General features: G+C 51.0%; 1 protein-coding gene across 1 annotated transcript in view; it reads right to left on the reverse strand.

Moving 5' to 3' along the window:
- LOC107498577 (carcinoembryonic antigen-related cell adhesion molecule 6-like) overlaps positions 1-16,902 on the reverse strand; it is a 44,897-nt gene that overhangs the window by 14,006 nt on the left and 13,989 nt on the right. Inside the window, 4 exon segments of the mRNA XM_036232375.1 lie at positions 210-464; positions 868-1,146; positions 4,774-5,133; positions 6,036-9,447. Coding sequence (XP_036088268.1) covers positions 210-464; positions 868-1,146; positions 4,774-5,133; positions 6,036-6,273 — 1,132 coding nt within the window. The 5' untranslated portion in view covers positions 6,274-9,447.

Consider the following 16,902-nt stretch of genomic DNA (forward strand, 5'->3'; position numbering starts at 1 on the left):
ATTCCAGGCTGGACCCATATCTTCCACGAGAAATCAGAGAGCGAGGGGAGGAAAGAGTCTGTAGAGATGTCGGGAGAGGGTTCAAGGGAAGAATTTGTGATTTGCTTGTGTCCACGGCCACGGGATGGCAAATAACACCTAGGTGCTCTTCTGAAAACCAGAGAGACCTCCACCCTGAGCTGGTGCCAGTGGTCCAGGGAGCCACTTACCAGAGACTGTGATAGTTTGGACTGTGGTCCTATTGAGGCCAGTGACAGAGTTATGGACGAGGCAGGTATAGGATCCACTGTTATTCGCAGTGATGTGGGGGATAAAGAGCTCCTGTGTGGGCTGCTGGGGCCTCCCATTGATGAGCCAAGAATACTGTGCGGGCGGGTTAGAAGCTGCGTGGCAGGAGAGGCTGAGGTTGGCCCCAGAACTGTAACGGGGGTTTGAGGGGGAAATGATGGGGGTCTCCGGGCCATCTGGAACAAAGAGAACAAAGCCAATGTGATGTGATCAGAGAGAAGGGGAAGCTCATTGTCTCTACAGGGCCACACTGTCCCTCTGAGCTGGGTCACAGTATTATTTTAAAAAGTCCCAACCATAACCCCCTGTGTTCACTGAGCCTGAGTCTGAGACATTAACCTGTTTCCTATGACAGGTGGTTGACCCCAAGCTTCTCAGTCAGGACTGGCCTGTCTCCTCCTAGTCTTGGCTCAAGGCTGGGACTGCCCAGATTTGCCTGGGACAGGAAGTCACGGCCAGCCTGGGTGCCTGTGGTGAGCGTCTGTGTACTTGGACTTCAGAGGGATGGATGTAGCCTGGCCTCTGTCAGTGTGGCTTTGGGTGGGCAGCCTGGGCCAGGTAGGAACAGAAGTTACTCACAGAGGACATTCAGGTAGAATGGGTCACTGCGGCTGGCACTCCCGGGGTTCCAGGTTACACACTCATAGGGTCCTGTGTCATTCCTTGTGACACGGAGTAAAGTGAGAGTCCTGTTGTCCTTAGACAGCTTCAGCTGAGCACTGTCCACGATGCTCTGATGGTTGATCAACCACAGGTAGGTGGTGTCCTGAGTCTCAGGTTCACACGTTAACATTACAGCATCCTTGTTCTCCACAGGGTCAGAGTTGTTGCTTGTGATATTGGGTGTTGGTAGCGCCGCTGTGAAGATAACAGAGAGAACAATGCCCTGTGTGGGACCTTTGATTCCTCCCAAGGTGTCTTCAATCAGAGTTAGACTGGCATTTCTCACCTCTCAGCTTGCCTAAGTTCTTCAATGAATAAGGCAGGTCTGCGTATCACATGAGAAATGAATGAGGATCTCAGCGCTGAGAGAACCCAAGGCCAGCAGCCCTATGTCTGGGAGAAGGCACAGACTTTCTCAAGTATCCATTAGGTATCAGGGTTTGATCATGGAAATACACTGGACTGGGAGTCTGAGACCACTCGACACCTGTCTGACCAACTTGGGGTACTCAGCTGGACTGTGTGGGTGCTGAGTCCCTTTGAGGTACACAGGCCTACGCTGCCTGGTCCAGGTGTGTTTTCACTGAAGCCTCGCTTTCCAGGTTACCCTAGCGATGAGTAATGATGTGCCTTCCCACTGTCCTTAAACCTTGAGAAGACTGTGTGGTTTGGCCTGGAACTGGGTGTTTGAGCAGAATAATACATGGGGAGACCAGAAGGAAGTCTGGCGGACAGTTCAGTTCTCAGGCTGCAGGGCCGTGAGGTGGAGGAGTCTGTCCTGGTGTTCAGTGGTGACTGACGAGGGACAGTGACCCCATAGATGGTAGAGCAGAGTCCAGGAATGATTTATAAGAGAGCGAGGAGGTGGCTGGGGCTGGCTGGCTTTGGAGCAGAACCACGCTCTCTGCTCTTGGTCATTAATGTGTCTGTCCCACTGCAGAGGGAGGTGAGGACCACGGGGATCCTTCCTGAAATACCCATAGACAATAAAAAATACAAAAATAGTGACTTGCAGAAAGTGGGGGAGCATGAACTTGTTGAAAATCTGACTATTGTGAGCCATTTGTGGCACTTATTAGATAGAAATCTGAATACAAGTTAAATTGTGACAGAATACGTGAAAATAATTATTAATGCCAGAAAGAGCTAAGACCAGTTTCTGGAGGACCCTCTCTCTAGAGAGCACTGAAGGTCATAGACCAGGTTCTGCAGCCCATCCAGGGTGACACTATGATCCAAAGAAGATGCCACATTGGGTTTGAAAGCAGTGACTCCCTGGGGAGAGAGAGAGTGCGAGCCTGGTAAGAGGACAGGAGTGATGGAGGGGAAGTCTAGGTGTGTCTGCTGGATAAAGGGAGGCATGATATCGAATTAGAAATGATACATGTATGTTAGTAGATTTAGGAAGCAGGTCCTTGTCACCAGTTTCTAGGGACAGTCAGGCAAGCGGGGAGCAGCCCCTACTTGGGCATGTGGTATGCGTTCTTTCTTTTCTCTCTAACTCAGGAGACAGAACTAGAGTTTGATCAAATTCATCCAATTTGGGCAGTGTAAGGACATTGGCTGGTGATCTTATTGTCTGAGGGGAGCCCCCCCATGGTAAAGTTGCCACCATAAGGGCACAGGGGTGCGAAATAGTGAACAAATTTGTCATACAGCACAGGGTCAACAGTCCCACCGAGGGAAATTCTTGGGAGCCACTTGGAGGAACATGAGCCTCCCCAGGACAAGGATGTGAGTCACAAGTCAGGGGGGAAGTGAGCCTGAGAGCCTTTGGGGACTGAGACCTGTCCCTTTTACACTGGACTCCATGGTTGAGTCATGTAGAGAGCAGATCAAGGGGTCCCAGTCCCTGTGACATGGCCTGTTCCTCTTGTTGGCATCGGGGAGGGAGGGAGCCCTAGACGGGGCACAGCGGAAGCTCGTTCTCATGGTGATCTGGGACACTGGCTCATGATGGAGCCCGGGGCTGCTGCTCTGGCTGACTTCTGTTTCCTTTCCTCTTGCCCAAGAGGGTGGCCCCGTCCACAGGGTTTAGTGGGAGAACCCAGGGAGGCTTCTGGGTAGAGGAAGCAGAGCAGAGCAGGGCAGTGTGGCTAGAGTGAAAGAGGAGGCAGGTGAGGGACATGGGAGGAGCAGAGAGCCAGAACTGTCCATGGCAGTGAGCGGTGGGGGTTACAGGTGACTCAGAGGCCCCATGGCTGCCCCAGTGCAGGACCAGTGAGGCCAGGAAAACCCTCCCACGGCCAAGCAGCCCCACAGTCACCATGAGACTGGCTGCTGGGGGCGCTGAGGGGCAGGTGGTCAGAGGGACGGAACGTGGGTCTTAGCCCCTGGAGGGACAGGGCTCAGTGGTAGAAGAACCTCTTAGGACTCTGCAGCCAGGTGCTCATCTCTGCAGAGGTTATGAATCATTTACTCATTCATTCATTCTCTCATACATTCCCCATAATTCCTTTCTCCTTCATCAGAACACTTGAGTGTTACATGCTAACTTTCCCCTGAGCTGGTTGCAGGTGTGGAGTGGGGAGTGAGAGGGAAAGTCCTTTCCTTTATATCCAGTGGGAGTGACACCAACACTTCAGGAAACAGTGATTTCGAGTCCAGTGCAGGGAGGTGCGGATGGGCCACCTGAGGTGTCCCCAGCACTGATTCTCATTGTTATTACAGATAATTTGGTTCTAGAGTAAGAAACAGATTAATTTTTCATTTCCTTTCACTCCCCAGACCAGAATCTCTCCCTCTGACCTGGGGAAGCCTGACAAGAAAGGACGTGAACCCCTCCTGGTTTCATGCATGGCCTGAGGCTGGAGGAGAGGACAGGGCTACGTTTGCGGAAAGATCTCAACATGACTCGAATGGCCCAGTCATGGTCTGTGTGACTGGTTCAGTGACTGTAACCCCCGTAACTCAGTCTCCACTGAATAAAACAGGATGAATGGTAAATGGTCTCAGACTTGCCATGTTACCTGTGAGTTAACCATAAATCTTTCACCATTCCCTGATGGGAGCTTTGAATAGAGGAGCTGCCCACGTTACCAGCATGTGGTATCGATGCGTTCATAAGAGGGGCTCCCCGGGCTGAGCCCTGGGGGATGAGGACGTGCCAGGAGCCTTTTCAATCCTCTGTCCCTCCCTAGGGATGCTGACTTTCCTCTGGCATCTCCAAAGTCCCCCAGAGCAGTCGGTTAATAGCCCAGGGACCTTGTCCATCTGTGCTCTCCACCTAAAGTCTCAAGCGAAAGACCAGGTTCTGTACCTGTCCAGATGTGGCTCTTGGGCTGAGTCCTGGCTGGTGACCAGTTCAGATGATCATGTGACTCGGGCATTAGGAAAATCCTTGCTCCCACTCAGCCCTGCCCAGATTGCCAAACCCAACCTGGCACGGGCTCACCGGGGTCTCTGGAGTCAGGAGCCCTGGGACAGAGGTCTGGGGAGGGGCTGCCTGGGCTGAGCTGCTCCGTGTGGATCCCAGGGGTCCCCTCAGGCCAGGTTGCAACTGAGCCCTGCAGGGTCTTTCTCAGGGTCATGGTCATGGGAGGGGCCCAGGGCTGGACTGAGACTGGTCTCCCTCTGCTGAGCTGCTCCCATCAGACTGGTCCTTCCCCCTGCGGTGAATGCCTGCAGGGGCTGGAATCCGGGAAGGGAGCTCTGATCCTAGGAAGTGTGTCTCCACTGTGTGTGTCCTGCACTCAGTGCTCAACCCCCAGCGTGGGACGCAATGCAGGGGAGACGGAGGCAGAGTCCAGGGCTGCCGATCCTGTGTGTGTGAAGTAGAATTCTCCCTACTCGACATCCAGAGGACAGAGAGGAATCACTCACCGTATACACGGAGCTGTCCAGTTACTTGTTCATTCAGCAAATTTTTCTTTATGGCTTGTAGAGTGTAGTATCCTGTGTCCTCTAGGGTGACATTCTGGAGCAGCAGGGATCCATTGGGGTATATTGTCTCTCGACCACTGTATGCAGGCCCTGGGACATTTGTTTGACTGTCTATTACATATGATTCAATTAGATGGTTGCTGTCCACACTTGCTCCTTTGTACCAGGAATAGCCTGCAAGACCCTCAGGCAGATTGTGGACAAGGAGAAGCACATCCTTCCCTTCGGCAGCATTGGATGGCAGTATTTCAAGAGTGAGTTGGGCAGTGGTGAGCGGGTACCAGGAGGTTAAGAGTGAGACTAGGAGGGAAGAGAGAAGTTGATCAATATTTGCTCTTTGTATTGGTGAATGAGCAGGTTTCTTCTCCTTTTAGACTTGGAGTGTATGTGAATGTGAGAGTGTGTATGTGCGTGTGTGTGTGTGTGTGCACACATGCGCGTGCTCCTGTGTACATCTCCTATGGTCAAAGTCAGCAGCATGGCCACCATTACTTCAGCACCTCCGAACCTCGTATTTCCTCTGTTTAAATACTCTTCCCCGGCTCACCCCCCACTGCCCTCAGACCACTGCTGCATCTCCGGGGTGTCCGTGGGAGACACCTTCCCTGACGCCTCCTCTATAGTCCCTCCATCTTCTCTTTCTCACCTTTCCCTGCCCTGGTCCCTTCATGGCACTTGTCAGTACCTGACATCACATCTACATCTTTCCTTGTCTGTCTCCTCCCCATGGAATGTGAGCTCCATGCAGGTAGGAGCTCATCTGATCTTGTTGCACCGCCAGTGCCTGCAACAGGCTGCAAACAGCTGTGGGAGAATGAACGTGTGTTTCCAGGGCCCTTCACCTCCTGGCATGTATCTGCCCCTTTCTGGGGCTGGTGTTAAGGGCAATGTGTAGAGCCCCTGGTAAAGCTTTTCCTGGTGTCGCCTCAACATAAATTGTTATTATTACCACCAGTTTTCAGAAATTACTGCTCAGTGAAAAATAACTTACCCTAACTGAGTTTTCCTGCCCCTAACCACAACCAGCTCATGAGGTTTTCCTGTTGCTGGCTCCCTCTCCCATCCTACACTTTCTTGTTTCCTCTTCCCTCAGGTCCAAACAGAAGCCCACTGCCCCCTCTCACAGCCATGTCCTCTCCAGGAGACCCCAGCCAGTCTCTGTCTCTCAGCCCTGTGTCCACCCCAGGGAATTGTCCTCTCACCGGCCAGCAGGTGCCTCTGCCAGGAAAGGTGCCTTCTGTGGTCAGGTTCTGAGCGGGGTTCCATATGTGTGCTGTCTGCTCCGTCCCTCCCTCTGAGAGAAGAGCTTGGGCTCCAGAGACACATAGGCACTGATGTCCCCAACGGGTCGCAAATGAAGTCCCTCCACCCAGTGCTGTGAGGTTTTAGTGGGCAGGAGCGCTTCCCTTGGTCATGTGGGCTGGGGGCGGGGTCTCTCATCAGGACACTCCAGAGCCCTCCCTCCTCCCTTTCCTGCCTCCCCTGTCCCCTCTTTCCCTTTTACCTTACGTCTATATTTCTGTTCCCTGGAAACAGCTGAGGCCTCTGCACGTGTGTACACACACACACACACACACACACACACACACACACACTCTCTCTCTTTCTCTCTGGACAAGCACAGCCTGGAGTGTCCATGTCCAGGGCATGCCCCACAGACCTGTATTGGGTGCACAGCACCCCCTGCCCCAGCCCTCTCTCATCTGCCTCTGGCTTTTCCCTTCAAAGCAGGAGCCAACGTTAATATCAGGAACTTTTGTCACAGTGATGTCACCCCCGCTGTGCATTGGACTCACTGGGGAAACTTTATGAAGTTTGTGAATGCCAAGGTGGTACCTGAGACATGCTACTTGAGCAGCTGCCCAGCTAATGTGAAGGCTTGGCCAGGCCCAGGCCCTGTGATGTGGGGGTGGAGTCGCCCCCCACCCCAAAGAGAATCTTTGGATTTTGTTAAAATGGAGATTCTGACTTAGCAGGTGTGCGGTGGACCCTTTAGTTTGCCTCTAATGAGCTCTCAGTGGACAATGATTATACTGGCCTGTGGTGCACTTTCAATGGCAAGGCTGATGGGGATGCCTGTTCCCTGAGAGAATGACCTATCCCTCCACCCCAGCATTAGCCTCTGCTGTGTCCTGTTCCTGGGTCTGTCTGCATCACACAGAGAGCCCAGGGGTCCCCACACCTGAAGGATTATTTCTGTTTGTGACACAAAATCCCAGCTGGGCACTGGGATTATCCCCTCATTCTTAAATGCTCTGGGAAGGTTGTATTTCCTCCCAACAGAAGGTCACAGAGATGACTCTGAGGGTGAGAAGGGGTCAAGCTGGGTGATGACTGGCGAGGGGACCCGTCTTCTACCTCCATGGGGCTCTAGCCTGGCCCCTGCTCCCAGGGATAAGCTCAGGACTTAGGTGTCCCAGAAGGAGTGGTAGCTCCTGGAGGTGTGAAGTACAGATCTCTGCGTCTTCTGCGGGGAGAGGCCTGTGGTGGTTGGTTAGTTGGGGCTGTGGACCACGTGGTCATCAGGGGCAAGCCTCAGTCCCACTCTTGCCCCCTCGGGTCTGACAGGCTGAGCTGTGGCCCCAAGTGTTGGCTATTTGTTCCCTGACTGTTCTAGGAGGGCCCACTATCCTCTGCTCAGTTGACTTTCCCATGGTCACCCTGCCTTTCCCCATGGGTGGTACCAGGCGGGGAGTGGGGAGCTGCATGCGGTTCCCCACAGGACCCAGCTGTCAGAGGCCCAGGAGCAGGCGATGCAGGACAGAGCAGAGTGGGCAGGGCTGGGGGCACTCATCCTCACTCGCTCTGCAGTCACAGGGCGCTCAGCCCTCGCCAGTGCTCATATCACCTTGGATCTGAGGTCAAGGGTTCAGGGCCTGGTCAGGAACTTGTGTGAGAAGAGGAGGGACAGTGGGTGCCAGGAGAGCCCGTAAGGGGAATTAAGTTGCTCACAACCGAGAGATGATGGTCAGTGTGGTCAGTGTCTCAGTTGCTGAAAGCTCATCCCTCCCACCTGTGCACACCTGCACTCCCGACTTCATGAGGGGTCAAGGACCCACGTCCACGGGAGAACCCTCGATGGCGCCTGCGCCTTCACACATTGTGCTGTTCCAGTGTTCAGTGGGTCTGGTGTTATGTTTCCACTTGATCGATTTCCTTCTGTCGTTATGAGCACTCCTGGAACATGTCTTCCGGGTCAGCACTGGGCTGTGCCAGGGGGTCCCGAGGAGAACAGGCCTGATGTGATCCCTGTACTTGGAGCAGGGAACCAGGCATCCAGTAAGTTATTACAGAAGTGACTAGTTAATGGTGGATATGAAGGGACTAGTTTGTTGGTAGCAGACAATGGAGCTCCCCTGGGAAAGTGTCCTTTTGCCTGGGCCCTGAACTGCGAGGGGCATGAGGAGACTTCTGCCCTGTCTAAGGCAGAGGGTGGTCCTCAGGAGCTGCTGGCAGAGGGCTGGCCTTTGCTGCGCAGACAACGGGCTGGGTGGAGGAGCTGAGAGAGTCCAGTGTGGGGAGCTTGGGAAGTAAGGGGGACTGTGGACTGAGTGAGGCTGGTGAGGATTGGATCCAGCTGGGGCTATGGGTGCTGTTGAGGTGAGCTGCAGCCAGGTGATGAGGCTCCAAGCTGCCTAGGAACTCTGCCGCCCTCTGGTGGACACGGAGGGAAATGTAGCCGTCTCTGTGTCCTGCTATGTGTGTTTATTCAACATCAGTCCATAGACACTATACATGGGTCACACAGCATACTAACGCCATCACGTCATGGCCTCTGCTGCTCCAAGAACTCCTACCTCCTCCATTAATGTGATGTCACCAAACTCAGATTTCCAGGAACATATACCAGTCTGCGTCTGTCTTTGGTAAGTTATACCGTTTGTGCCTCTGAGTGTAATGGTGTGTGGGGCTGGAATGCTGCGTGGTGGGCTGTGGATCTGTAGGGAACATGGAGGAGCAGGGAGGGGAAGGTCTGTGTCAGAGTAGCAGAGAGAGAAGGATGGACAGTCAACTACCCTTTCTTCACTCCCAGGGCCCGGTATCCAGGACAGAAACTCTGACTCTGGGGACGCACAGTACCACACGCCTCTCCATGTCCCTGGGTCAGTGCAGGACTCCTGGCACCTGTCTATCCCTCAGCACAGCAGAACTCTAAGGACTAGATTCTTTTGGCCCCACACGCTAAAATGGTTAAAATGGTGAATTTTGAGCTATGCGAATTTTATCTTAAAACAAAAAAACTTGAGAGAGAACCTACATGGCATCTTGTATAAAACTTGCACCAATACACCCCTGGGAGTATATATGAATGTTCATTTCTTCATGCACTCAGCACAGTAATTACATGGCAGCAGAAGTAGCATCCACCCATTTATCCATCTTTCTTTTCTTTATTCATGCTCTGAACACTTACGACCATTTTCCTGTGCCAGACCCTTGCGTAGGAGTGACAGGGGCCGTAGGAAAGCACACCTGGTCTCGTCCTGCCTGTCTCTCGGAAACTCAGGGATCCACAGGACACATGATGTGAGCATAGGTAACTGCTCCCAGACACGTCACAGCACAAAGGTGGAGAGCCAGCGGTGGGAGTTCCAGGAGGTCCATTGTGTCCACCTGGAGGAGTTAAGATGACCTTGTGACAAGATCCCCATTAAGGCTGGCTGTAAAGATGGAGAAGGAGCAGGTTCACGGAGAAAGTGGGGGAGGACATCACAGGTGGGGACCGTAAGGGCAGATGCAGGGAGGCGAGAGCAAGTCTCGATGGACCAAGAGTTATAAGAGGTAGTAAATATGGACTTGAGATGGCAAGGAGCAGGTGAGAGGCAGGTCGTGGTGGAAGGTGAAAAGGATACAGATGGTAGCTTTTCTGAGGAGCTGATGTGTTTTATGGGTGTCTTTCCTCCAGAGTCCAGGCTGAAGAGGGCAGGAGAAATCAGGGCCCTGGGAGAGGAGCCAAGAACTTACACCCACGATGTGTCCACTGCCCCTGGTTGCTCCTTCCTTGCTCATATTTGTGTGGACATCAGCTGGCTCCATTTTTTGTTTTCCTGCATCTCTACATGCATTTGCAAAGAGAGGAAGGCTGGGCACTGTCTGAGGCTCCTTGGCTCCAGGGGCCGAGTGAGGAGGGGAGCCCATCATTTTCCTGGCTGGACAGGGGCTCTTGTGAAGCTCATCTTTTCCTGTTGATATTGTCCCCACCACAAGTCCTCTTTCCCAAGAAGTAGAGATGGGAGTTGGGATAATTTAGACATTATATTTCCCTGTGTGTCCCTGGAAAGAAGGGACCTGGAGTTTCAGGTGAATTTCTTAAGAGAAAATTCCCATGAGCAGAAAAAGAGCAAATGAGGGGAGGGACCTCTTTATCCAGACCCTTTCCTTGTGATCATGGCTGGGTCACAGACCTGATCACATCCCTGAAGCCACCTACTCCCTAAGAAGAAGGCCACAAAACCTGGAAATGAATGTTAAAGATTTAGAAGTTAATCTCAACTGGGATGGCACTGCCTCCCACACAGAGGGAGAGCTTTGGATGTGCGTGTATGCGTGTGTGCGAGTGCGTGTGCGTGTGTGTATGTGTGTGTGTGAATGTGTGCATGTGTATGTGTAGGCTGAGATGTTGAGGGACAGGAAGGGTGAGGTTGGGAAATGCTACAGCTGTGATAAGTTTGGGACTCCAAGGGGCCCCCAATCTGTTGTTGGGGGGCTTCAAAGTGGATTCAATGTGGGAGGAGCAGACTATCTACAGGAATGAGGAGCAGGATGGTGGGGAATTGGGATCTCACAATTTCAAACAAGATCTTTTGCTTGGTGGGCTCCCCAGGAGAAGGACAAGGGTCCGGGAGCTTGGAAGCCATGTCACTGGAAGCTGCCAGAGGTGGCCTGTGGTGGTCAGTGACCCATGGCAGTGAGATGCAAAGCCTAGCACGGTGAAAGCAGATGGGACTTGAGTCACCAGAGGTACCAGGAGGGCCTCGCCTTTTAGGGGAGTACCCAGCAGTGAATGTCCTCAGTGGAAAACGGGCCCCACTGGTGGCCTCTGCTGCAGACTCAGGTAAAGTGCCAGGCCCTGGAGTTCCAGTGCTCACCCAGCTGAGGATTTGGGCCCTGGGCTGCTGCTGTCCTTGTGGCAGGTGGCCAGCAGACAGGGGCCAGATATCAGGCTCTGACTCATCCCTCTCAACTGGGAGTGACATCTTCTGTTCTGAGGCCCGCCTGGGCACAAGGAAGGGACGCTCAAATGGGCTCAATCGCCAGTGGTCGCACCCTGGCTCCACCTCCTGCTCTCAGGGCTCCTGGTCCAGCCTTGGCTCCCTTTCTCATTGTCTGAGGGCCTCTGCACGGTCTCCCTGGCACTGCAGTATGGGTGCTCTCTGGATAGCGGTCGCTCTGCAGATCTGCTCTCAGAAGAGAGATCTCGAGATCCCTGGGCCACACACTGCTCTGAACCTACTGGCAACAGAGAGAAGGGCTGGGATTGGGGCCACCTGGTGAGAAAGCACCTCCAAGAGTCGGGGACCCCTGAGTGCTGGGACTGGCAAGTGCTGGCCCTGCCGCATCTTGGCGGGTGGTTGCGGGCACCAGGCAGCACCCGGCACTCATTCTGGGTGCAGTAGATGTGGTTCACAGTGGGCGCTGGGGCGCGTACTGGCCTGGCGCTCCAGCTGTTGTCTCTAGTGGAGCAGTGTTTTGACTTCCAGAAGATCCCCCAAGTTCTGGAATGAGGCCCAAGCAAGGCACAGGATTCCAGTGACAAGTGGCATCATGGCTGTAGCATGGTGCTGGGGACAAGTGAGCGGGAGCCCCCTTGCACACAATGACATCAGGGCGCAGTGGGGCTCCCATAGGCACCCCCCGCTCCCACGCCCTACCGCCGCAGTCTTTCGAACTGGGGAGGTCAGGCCTCAGCTCTTTCGGCCTTGGGAGGGGTCAGGAGCTGCTTCTAGTCTTGTATTTGAGATTTGAAGGGACAAAGGATCATTTCTCTCAGATCACAAAAATTATAGCCAGCTGCTTCAGGATGGTGGGGAGACACGCAGGCCCCAAGGCATTCCCTTTCTTCATGGTAAAAATGACAGTAATATACTGGAATGCTCTTTGAAGGACAAAGAAATAACTTGGTTTTATCAGCAACTGTGATGCTTGTTTTATTCTTCTATTTCATTATCAATGTCACTTTTTGCAATTTAGCTATTAAGGAAATGGTGAAAGCCACCCACAATTTATTCTTTGGCTTGGGAATGTTGAATTTCAGTTGACTCCTATGATTTTAAGTTTCACGAGTTCACATGGATCATCTTCCGTGAACTGTCACGCCACTTTCTCTGTCTGTTTCTACTTGTCATCCCTACACACAGAGTAGAGGGTCACACATTCCCCTAGAGTTGGAAAGCATCTGACTACCAAAAAGGAAGTGTCCCAGTTTTTCTGGATAATGATGAGGACACCAAAGTGGAGCTGTGCTCAAGCTGGGTGAAGGAAACTTTTGAGGCCTTTCACCTCAAAATCACGTGCAGAAGGCAACTCCTGTGGCCGTCACAACGTCGGGGCAGATGAAGGGCAGAAGTAGAGGTTGGTCATCGAAGTATCAGAGCCGAGAGTTGACAGCAGAATCTGCCCAGAGCCTGGAGGTGGAAGGAGGAAGGTGAGAACCCTACTGAAGCCCCCCTCCCCACCAATGAGGGAGCAGCAGAGGCTCCTGTGGTTCAGAGAGGGGCCCAGGGCTGGGGTGGGCATGTGGTAGCATCTAAGGGGTGGGGCTTGTGGGCAGGCAGGGTACTGTCAGCCACAGGCGCTGAGACTGAGATCCAGACCCTGTCCAGGTACCGACCAATTCCTTTCGGGGGTAGTTTACACTTAAGGGACAATGCCATGGTTTACGATACTGAAGATGAAGAGAAGCTCCTATGGTAGAATTTTCACAGTCAGATGTTTCTTCCTGATGATAGAAGTGAGTGCATTCATTGCTAGATGCTGAAGGTAAGGACAGCATAGACAGCATGACGCCTGCAGATCTGTTATCGTGTGCTTTCTCTTCCCAATGTCTCTAGTATTTCCCTCGCCCAGCCTTGCACTGTCACCCAGTAATGGCTGTCTCCTGCCCCTTGGGCACCTCTCCTAGCAGGAACAATCCACTAGGGGGCACTCGCGCTCTTCCTTGAGCTCCTGTGGACGTTTTTCATTGCCCGAGACAAATGAATTCGTGTTTTTATTGCCAGAACACTTAGCCCTCTAATACACTTTAGATTTGCTCAGAGTGAAGCTTCTCGAACACACATTGGGGTCTCCGGAGAAGAACCTCCCATGGGAGCTTATGGCTGCATGCCCTGGTTACCCGGGACCCACCATAGGGCCGAAGTCATTGCAGAAGGAGATGGTTCTAGGGACAGTGGGCAACATAGGACAGGCGCTCAGGGCCCAGATGCCCCTGCTTCAGGAGTGGTAACATGGGACAGTGGTCATGATCCTGTGGTCCTGAGGGCCCTGTTAGAGGATCTGTGCACATGGCCTTGGCTAGGCTGCTATGGGATATTTCATACTAGGCCTCCACAATGCGAGAGTGTCTTCTTGAGTATTTCAAGAACTTTGAAAAATCAGGAGAGTATGTCATTAGCTGTGGCACCAGTTCTCTCATGGCCTGATGGCTTTGCCATCAAGTCTAGTTCAGGACACAGGAGGTGGGAGTGTGAGGTCCTGCCTGCTCCCACCTCTCAGGACACCATTGCTGGGCTGTCTGTGGAGAACATGGCCTCCCTTTCCCCTCCCTGCAGTGCAAAAAAGGGTCCTCAGAGCCCCTTCACGTAGAGTAGGACAATGAAGGAGCACAGGTGAGTTAGGGCAGGTAGAGGTGAGGGGAGGTCTTACTCCTGGGGGTGGGAGCAGTGAGGCGATGGGCAGACACAGGTGCACAGCTCACTTAGCTGCTGAAGCTGAGTCAGTGGGCCAGCATTGCCTTGGAAGAATCCAGCCTTTTTCCTACAAACATTCAAGAACTTCTCCTTTCAGTGCTTCCAGCTGAGTTCCCCCAGCGTGTCCCCCAACACAGTCCTACAGCTGAGTTCTCCTCAGCTCTGAGTGCCCAATTCCCCAGTACTCCCCAGGTCTTCAGAATGGTCATTACTGCCCCTGACCCCACTAGTCCGGAGGCATGCCTTTCACATCGGCTCTGGAACTAGGCTCTCAGGCTCCACAGTCCTGGTTATCAACCATTCTCCAGGAGGTGGCAGCAGCTGAACAAAGGAGAGATGCTGAGACAATTGTTTGCCACCCCTTGTATCTGCAAGTGGCCCCATTGGGGAGGAATCCAGGAGACACTGGACTTCCAGCTCATTTAGATGTTGGTAGTGTATGTCTTGGGAAATTAATAGGGAATGCATGGATATTTTCTTATTCTGTAGGACAGGCTTTTGAGTTTGGAATTATTAGTTTTCTGATTTGTTACGGTCCAGCTCTGTCCCACCCATCTGAGGCATGGACTGCAAATTCTGCTCCCTGGTGCAGGGCTGGCGTTGGGGCAATGCGCTGGCAGCCTTGCCCTGGGAATCTGTGTATGCGCAGCTGCTGCAGAGAGATGTGTGCTCTGTTGAGACAAGTGCTCCTCCCTGGTTGGCAGTACCCAGCCCCCTGGTACCCTCCCCACACCTTGTAGGCTCCACCCTCCCCTAACCCCATCTCAGTCCTCACAGCAGTCTTTGAGATGACTGCCTCAGGGACATCTTGGGGGTTATTCTCTCTCTTTGCTCTGCTCCTGATGCCTGCCTGGTACTGTCCATGACCATGTAGGTTCCCTGAGGTGTGTGTGTGTGTGTGTGTGTGTGTGTGTGTGTGTGTAGTGAGCCCCAGCACACATGTGAAATCTCGAGGGAATTTGAGTCATTCAACAAATATTTATTTTAAATGCAAGGATTCATGGTTAGATCTTCTACATCTAATAAACAAAACTTTATGTTGTAGATTGAACCTCTCTTCTTAACCTTACTGCCTTCTCAACATTAGAATGACGTGTCCACTCCTTTGCTTGCCCCTCATAGCTCTTCCCACCAGAAGGACAGCATAACCACCCACCACCACCACTCACACACCATTTATCTCAGGCTCAGCCATAAGAACATGGAGTCTATAGCTCTTTATAATCGACAAGCCCCTCCAGCAATTCTCAAGGCCAGTGAGAATATGAGAAATTTTTCCTTAAATAGTGTAATTTAGGGGTATCACCAGTAGGACAGATCATTGCCATATCACAGGTTGAAGGAGATCTGCAAATTTGTCCTTATCCTCATCTATAGAACTAAACCACAATATCCAAGCAATTATGTGATCAATTATGCAGAGGTTTCAGGATTCTTAAGAAACAGAAATACTACGCGGTCTAACACTGCCCCCCTTTTCATGTCATGGGCTTAGTAGGCACATGTGGGGGTGACCCCAAACTGGACAGTGCTGACCTGAGCAGCACCTGCCAGAACCCTCAGCTGTAGGTTCCCACCTAGACCTGACTCTTGGGGGGTTCTCTCTCCATCATGAAAAGCTGTTCATCTGGGTCCAGCTGGGACATAATGTCTGCTTTACAGAGTTGATTTCCTGAGAATGAGGGAAACGATAAGGGCCTGGACAAACACGCAGGAGACAAAACTACCCAAGTTAGTATTAGCCACACATGATCTTGGGAGTCTCTCAAAGACAAGTAAGTTAAGGCTTCAGAAGCAACCCGGTGAAACTACCCATTTATAGCTTTAAAAATAAAAATCTTTCCCAGCAAGCCAGTATTACAAGAAATGTTGAAAGGACTTCTGTGAAAAAAGAAGGGGTAAGAAGGAAAAAACCAAATATGAATAATAAAATGGCAGTACCTTTGTTCCAGTAATAACTTTAAATGTAAATGGATTAAATGTTCCAATCGAAAGACATAGGGTAGCCTAATGGATAAGGAATCAAAACCCATGCATACGCTGTCTACAAGAGACCCCCTTCAGATCAAATGACACTTATACTGAAAGTAAAGGGATGGAAATATGTATTTCATGCAAATGGAAATTCAAAAAAGCTAGGGTAGCGATACTTATATCAGATAAAATAGACTTTAAAACAAAGGCTCTAATAAAAGACAAAGATGGTATTACATAATGATAAAGGGATCAATAACTCTAATAAACATATATGCACCCAACATAGGAATATCTACATAAAACCATTAATAACTGCTGTAAAAGAAGAGATCGACAGTAATATACTCATAGTAGGAGACTTTAACACCCCATTGACACCAATGGACACATCTTCCAGACAAAAAATCAATAAAGAAACAATGGCATATAAAACACACTAGACCAGATGGATTTAATAGATATTTTCAGAGCATTTTACTCCAAAGCAGAAAAATATACATTCTTCTCAAGTGCACATGGAACATTTTCCAGGGTAGACCACATATTAGGACACAAAACAAGTCTCAATAAATTTAAGAAGATTTAAATCATACCAACTGTCTTCTCTGATTACAATGGTATGAAACTAGAAATCAGCTACAAGAAGAAAAAACTGGAAAATACACAAACATATGGAGGCTGAAAAACATGCTACCAAACAATGAATGGGTTATTAATGAGATCAGGGAAGAAATCAAAAGATACACAACAACTAAAAATCTATGGGACAAAGTGAAAGCAGTACTGAGAGGGAAATTCATAGCAATACTGGTCTACCTCAAGAAAAAAGAAAAAGCTCAAATAAACAATCAAACTTACACTTAAAAGAACTAGAAAAAGAAGAGCAAACAAAGCCAAAAGTAAATAGAAGGAAGGCAATAATAAAGATCAGAGTAGAAATAAACTAAATAGAGTCTGGTCAAACAATAGAAAATATTAATGAAACCAAGAGCTGGTTCTTAGATAAACCAAATTTACAAACTCTTAACCAGACTCATCGAAGAGCAAAGAGAGAGGACTAAAATAAAATCAGAAATGAGGGATTTTTTGGAGAAACATGGTGGAGTGAGAGACATCTCCCAGGTCTCTCCCCTTGAAACAATAATGAGTTGAACATTTAAAACTCAACAAAAAACACCCAAAC

Source organism: Rousettus aegyptiacus, unplaced genomic scaffold, assembly GCF_014176215.1.
Source record: "Rousettus aegyptiacus isolate mRouAeg1 unplaced genomic scaffold, mRouAeg1.p scaffold_m13_p_14, whole genome shotgun sequence".
NCBI classification, from domain to species: domain Eukaryota; kingdom Metazoa; phylum Chordata; class Mammalia; order Chiroptera; family Pteropodidae; genus Rousettus; species Rousettus aegyptiacus.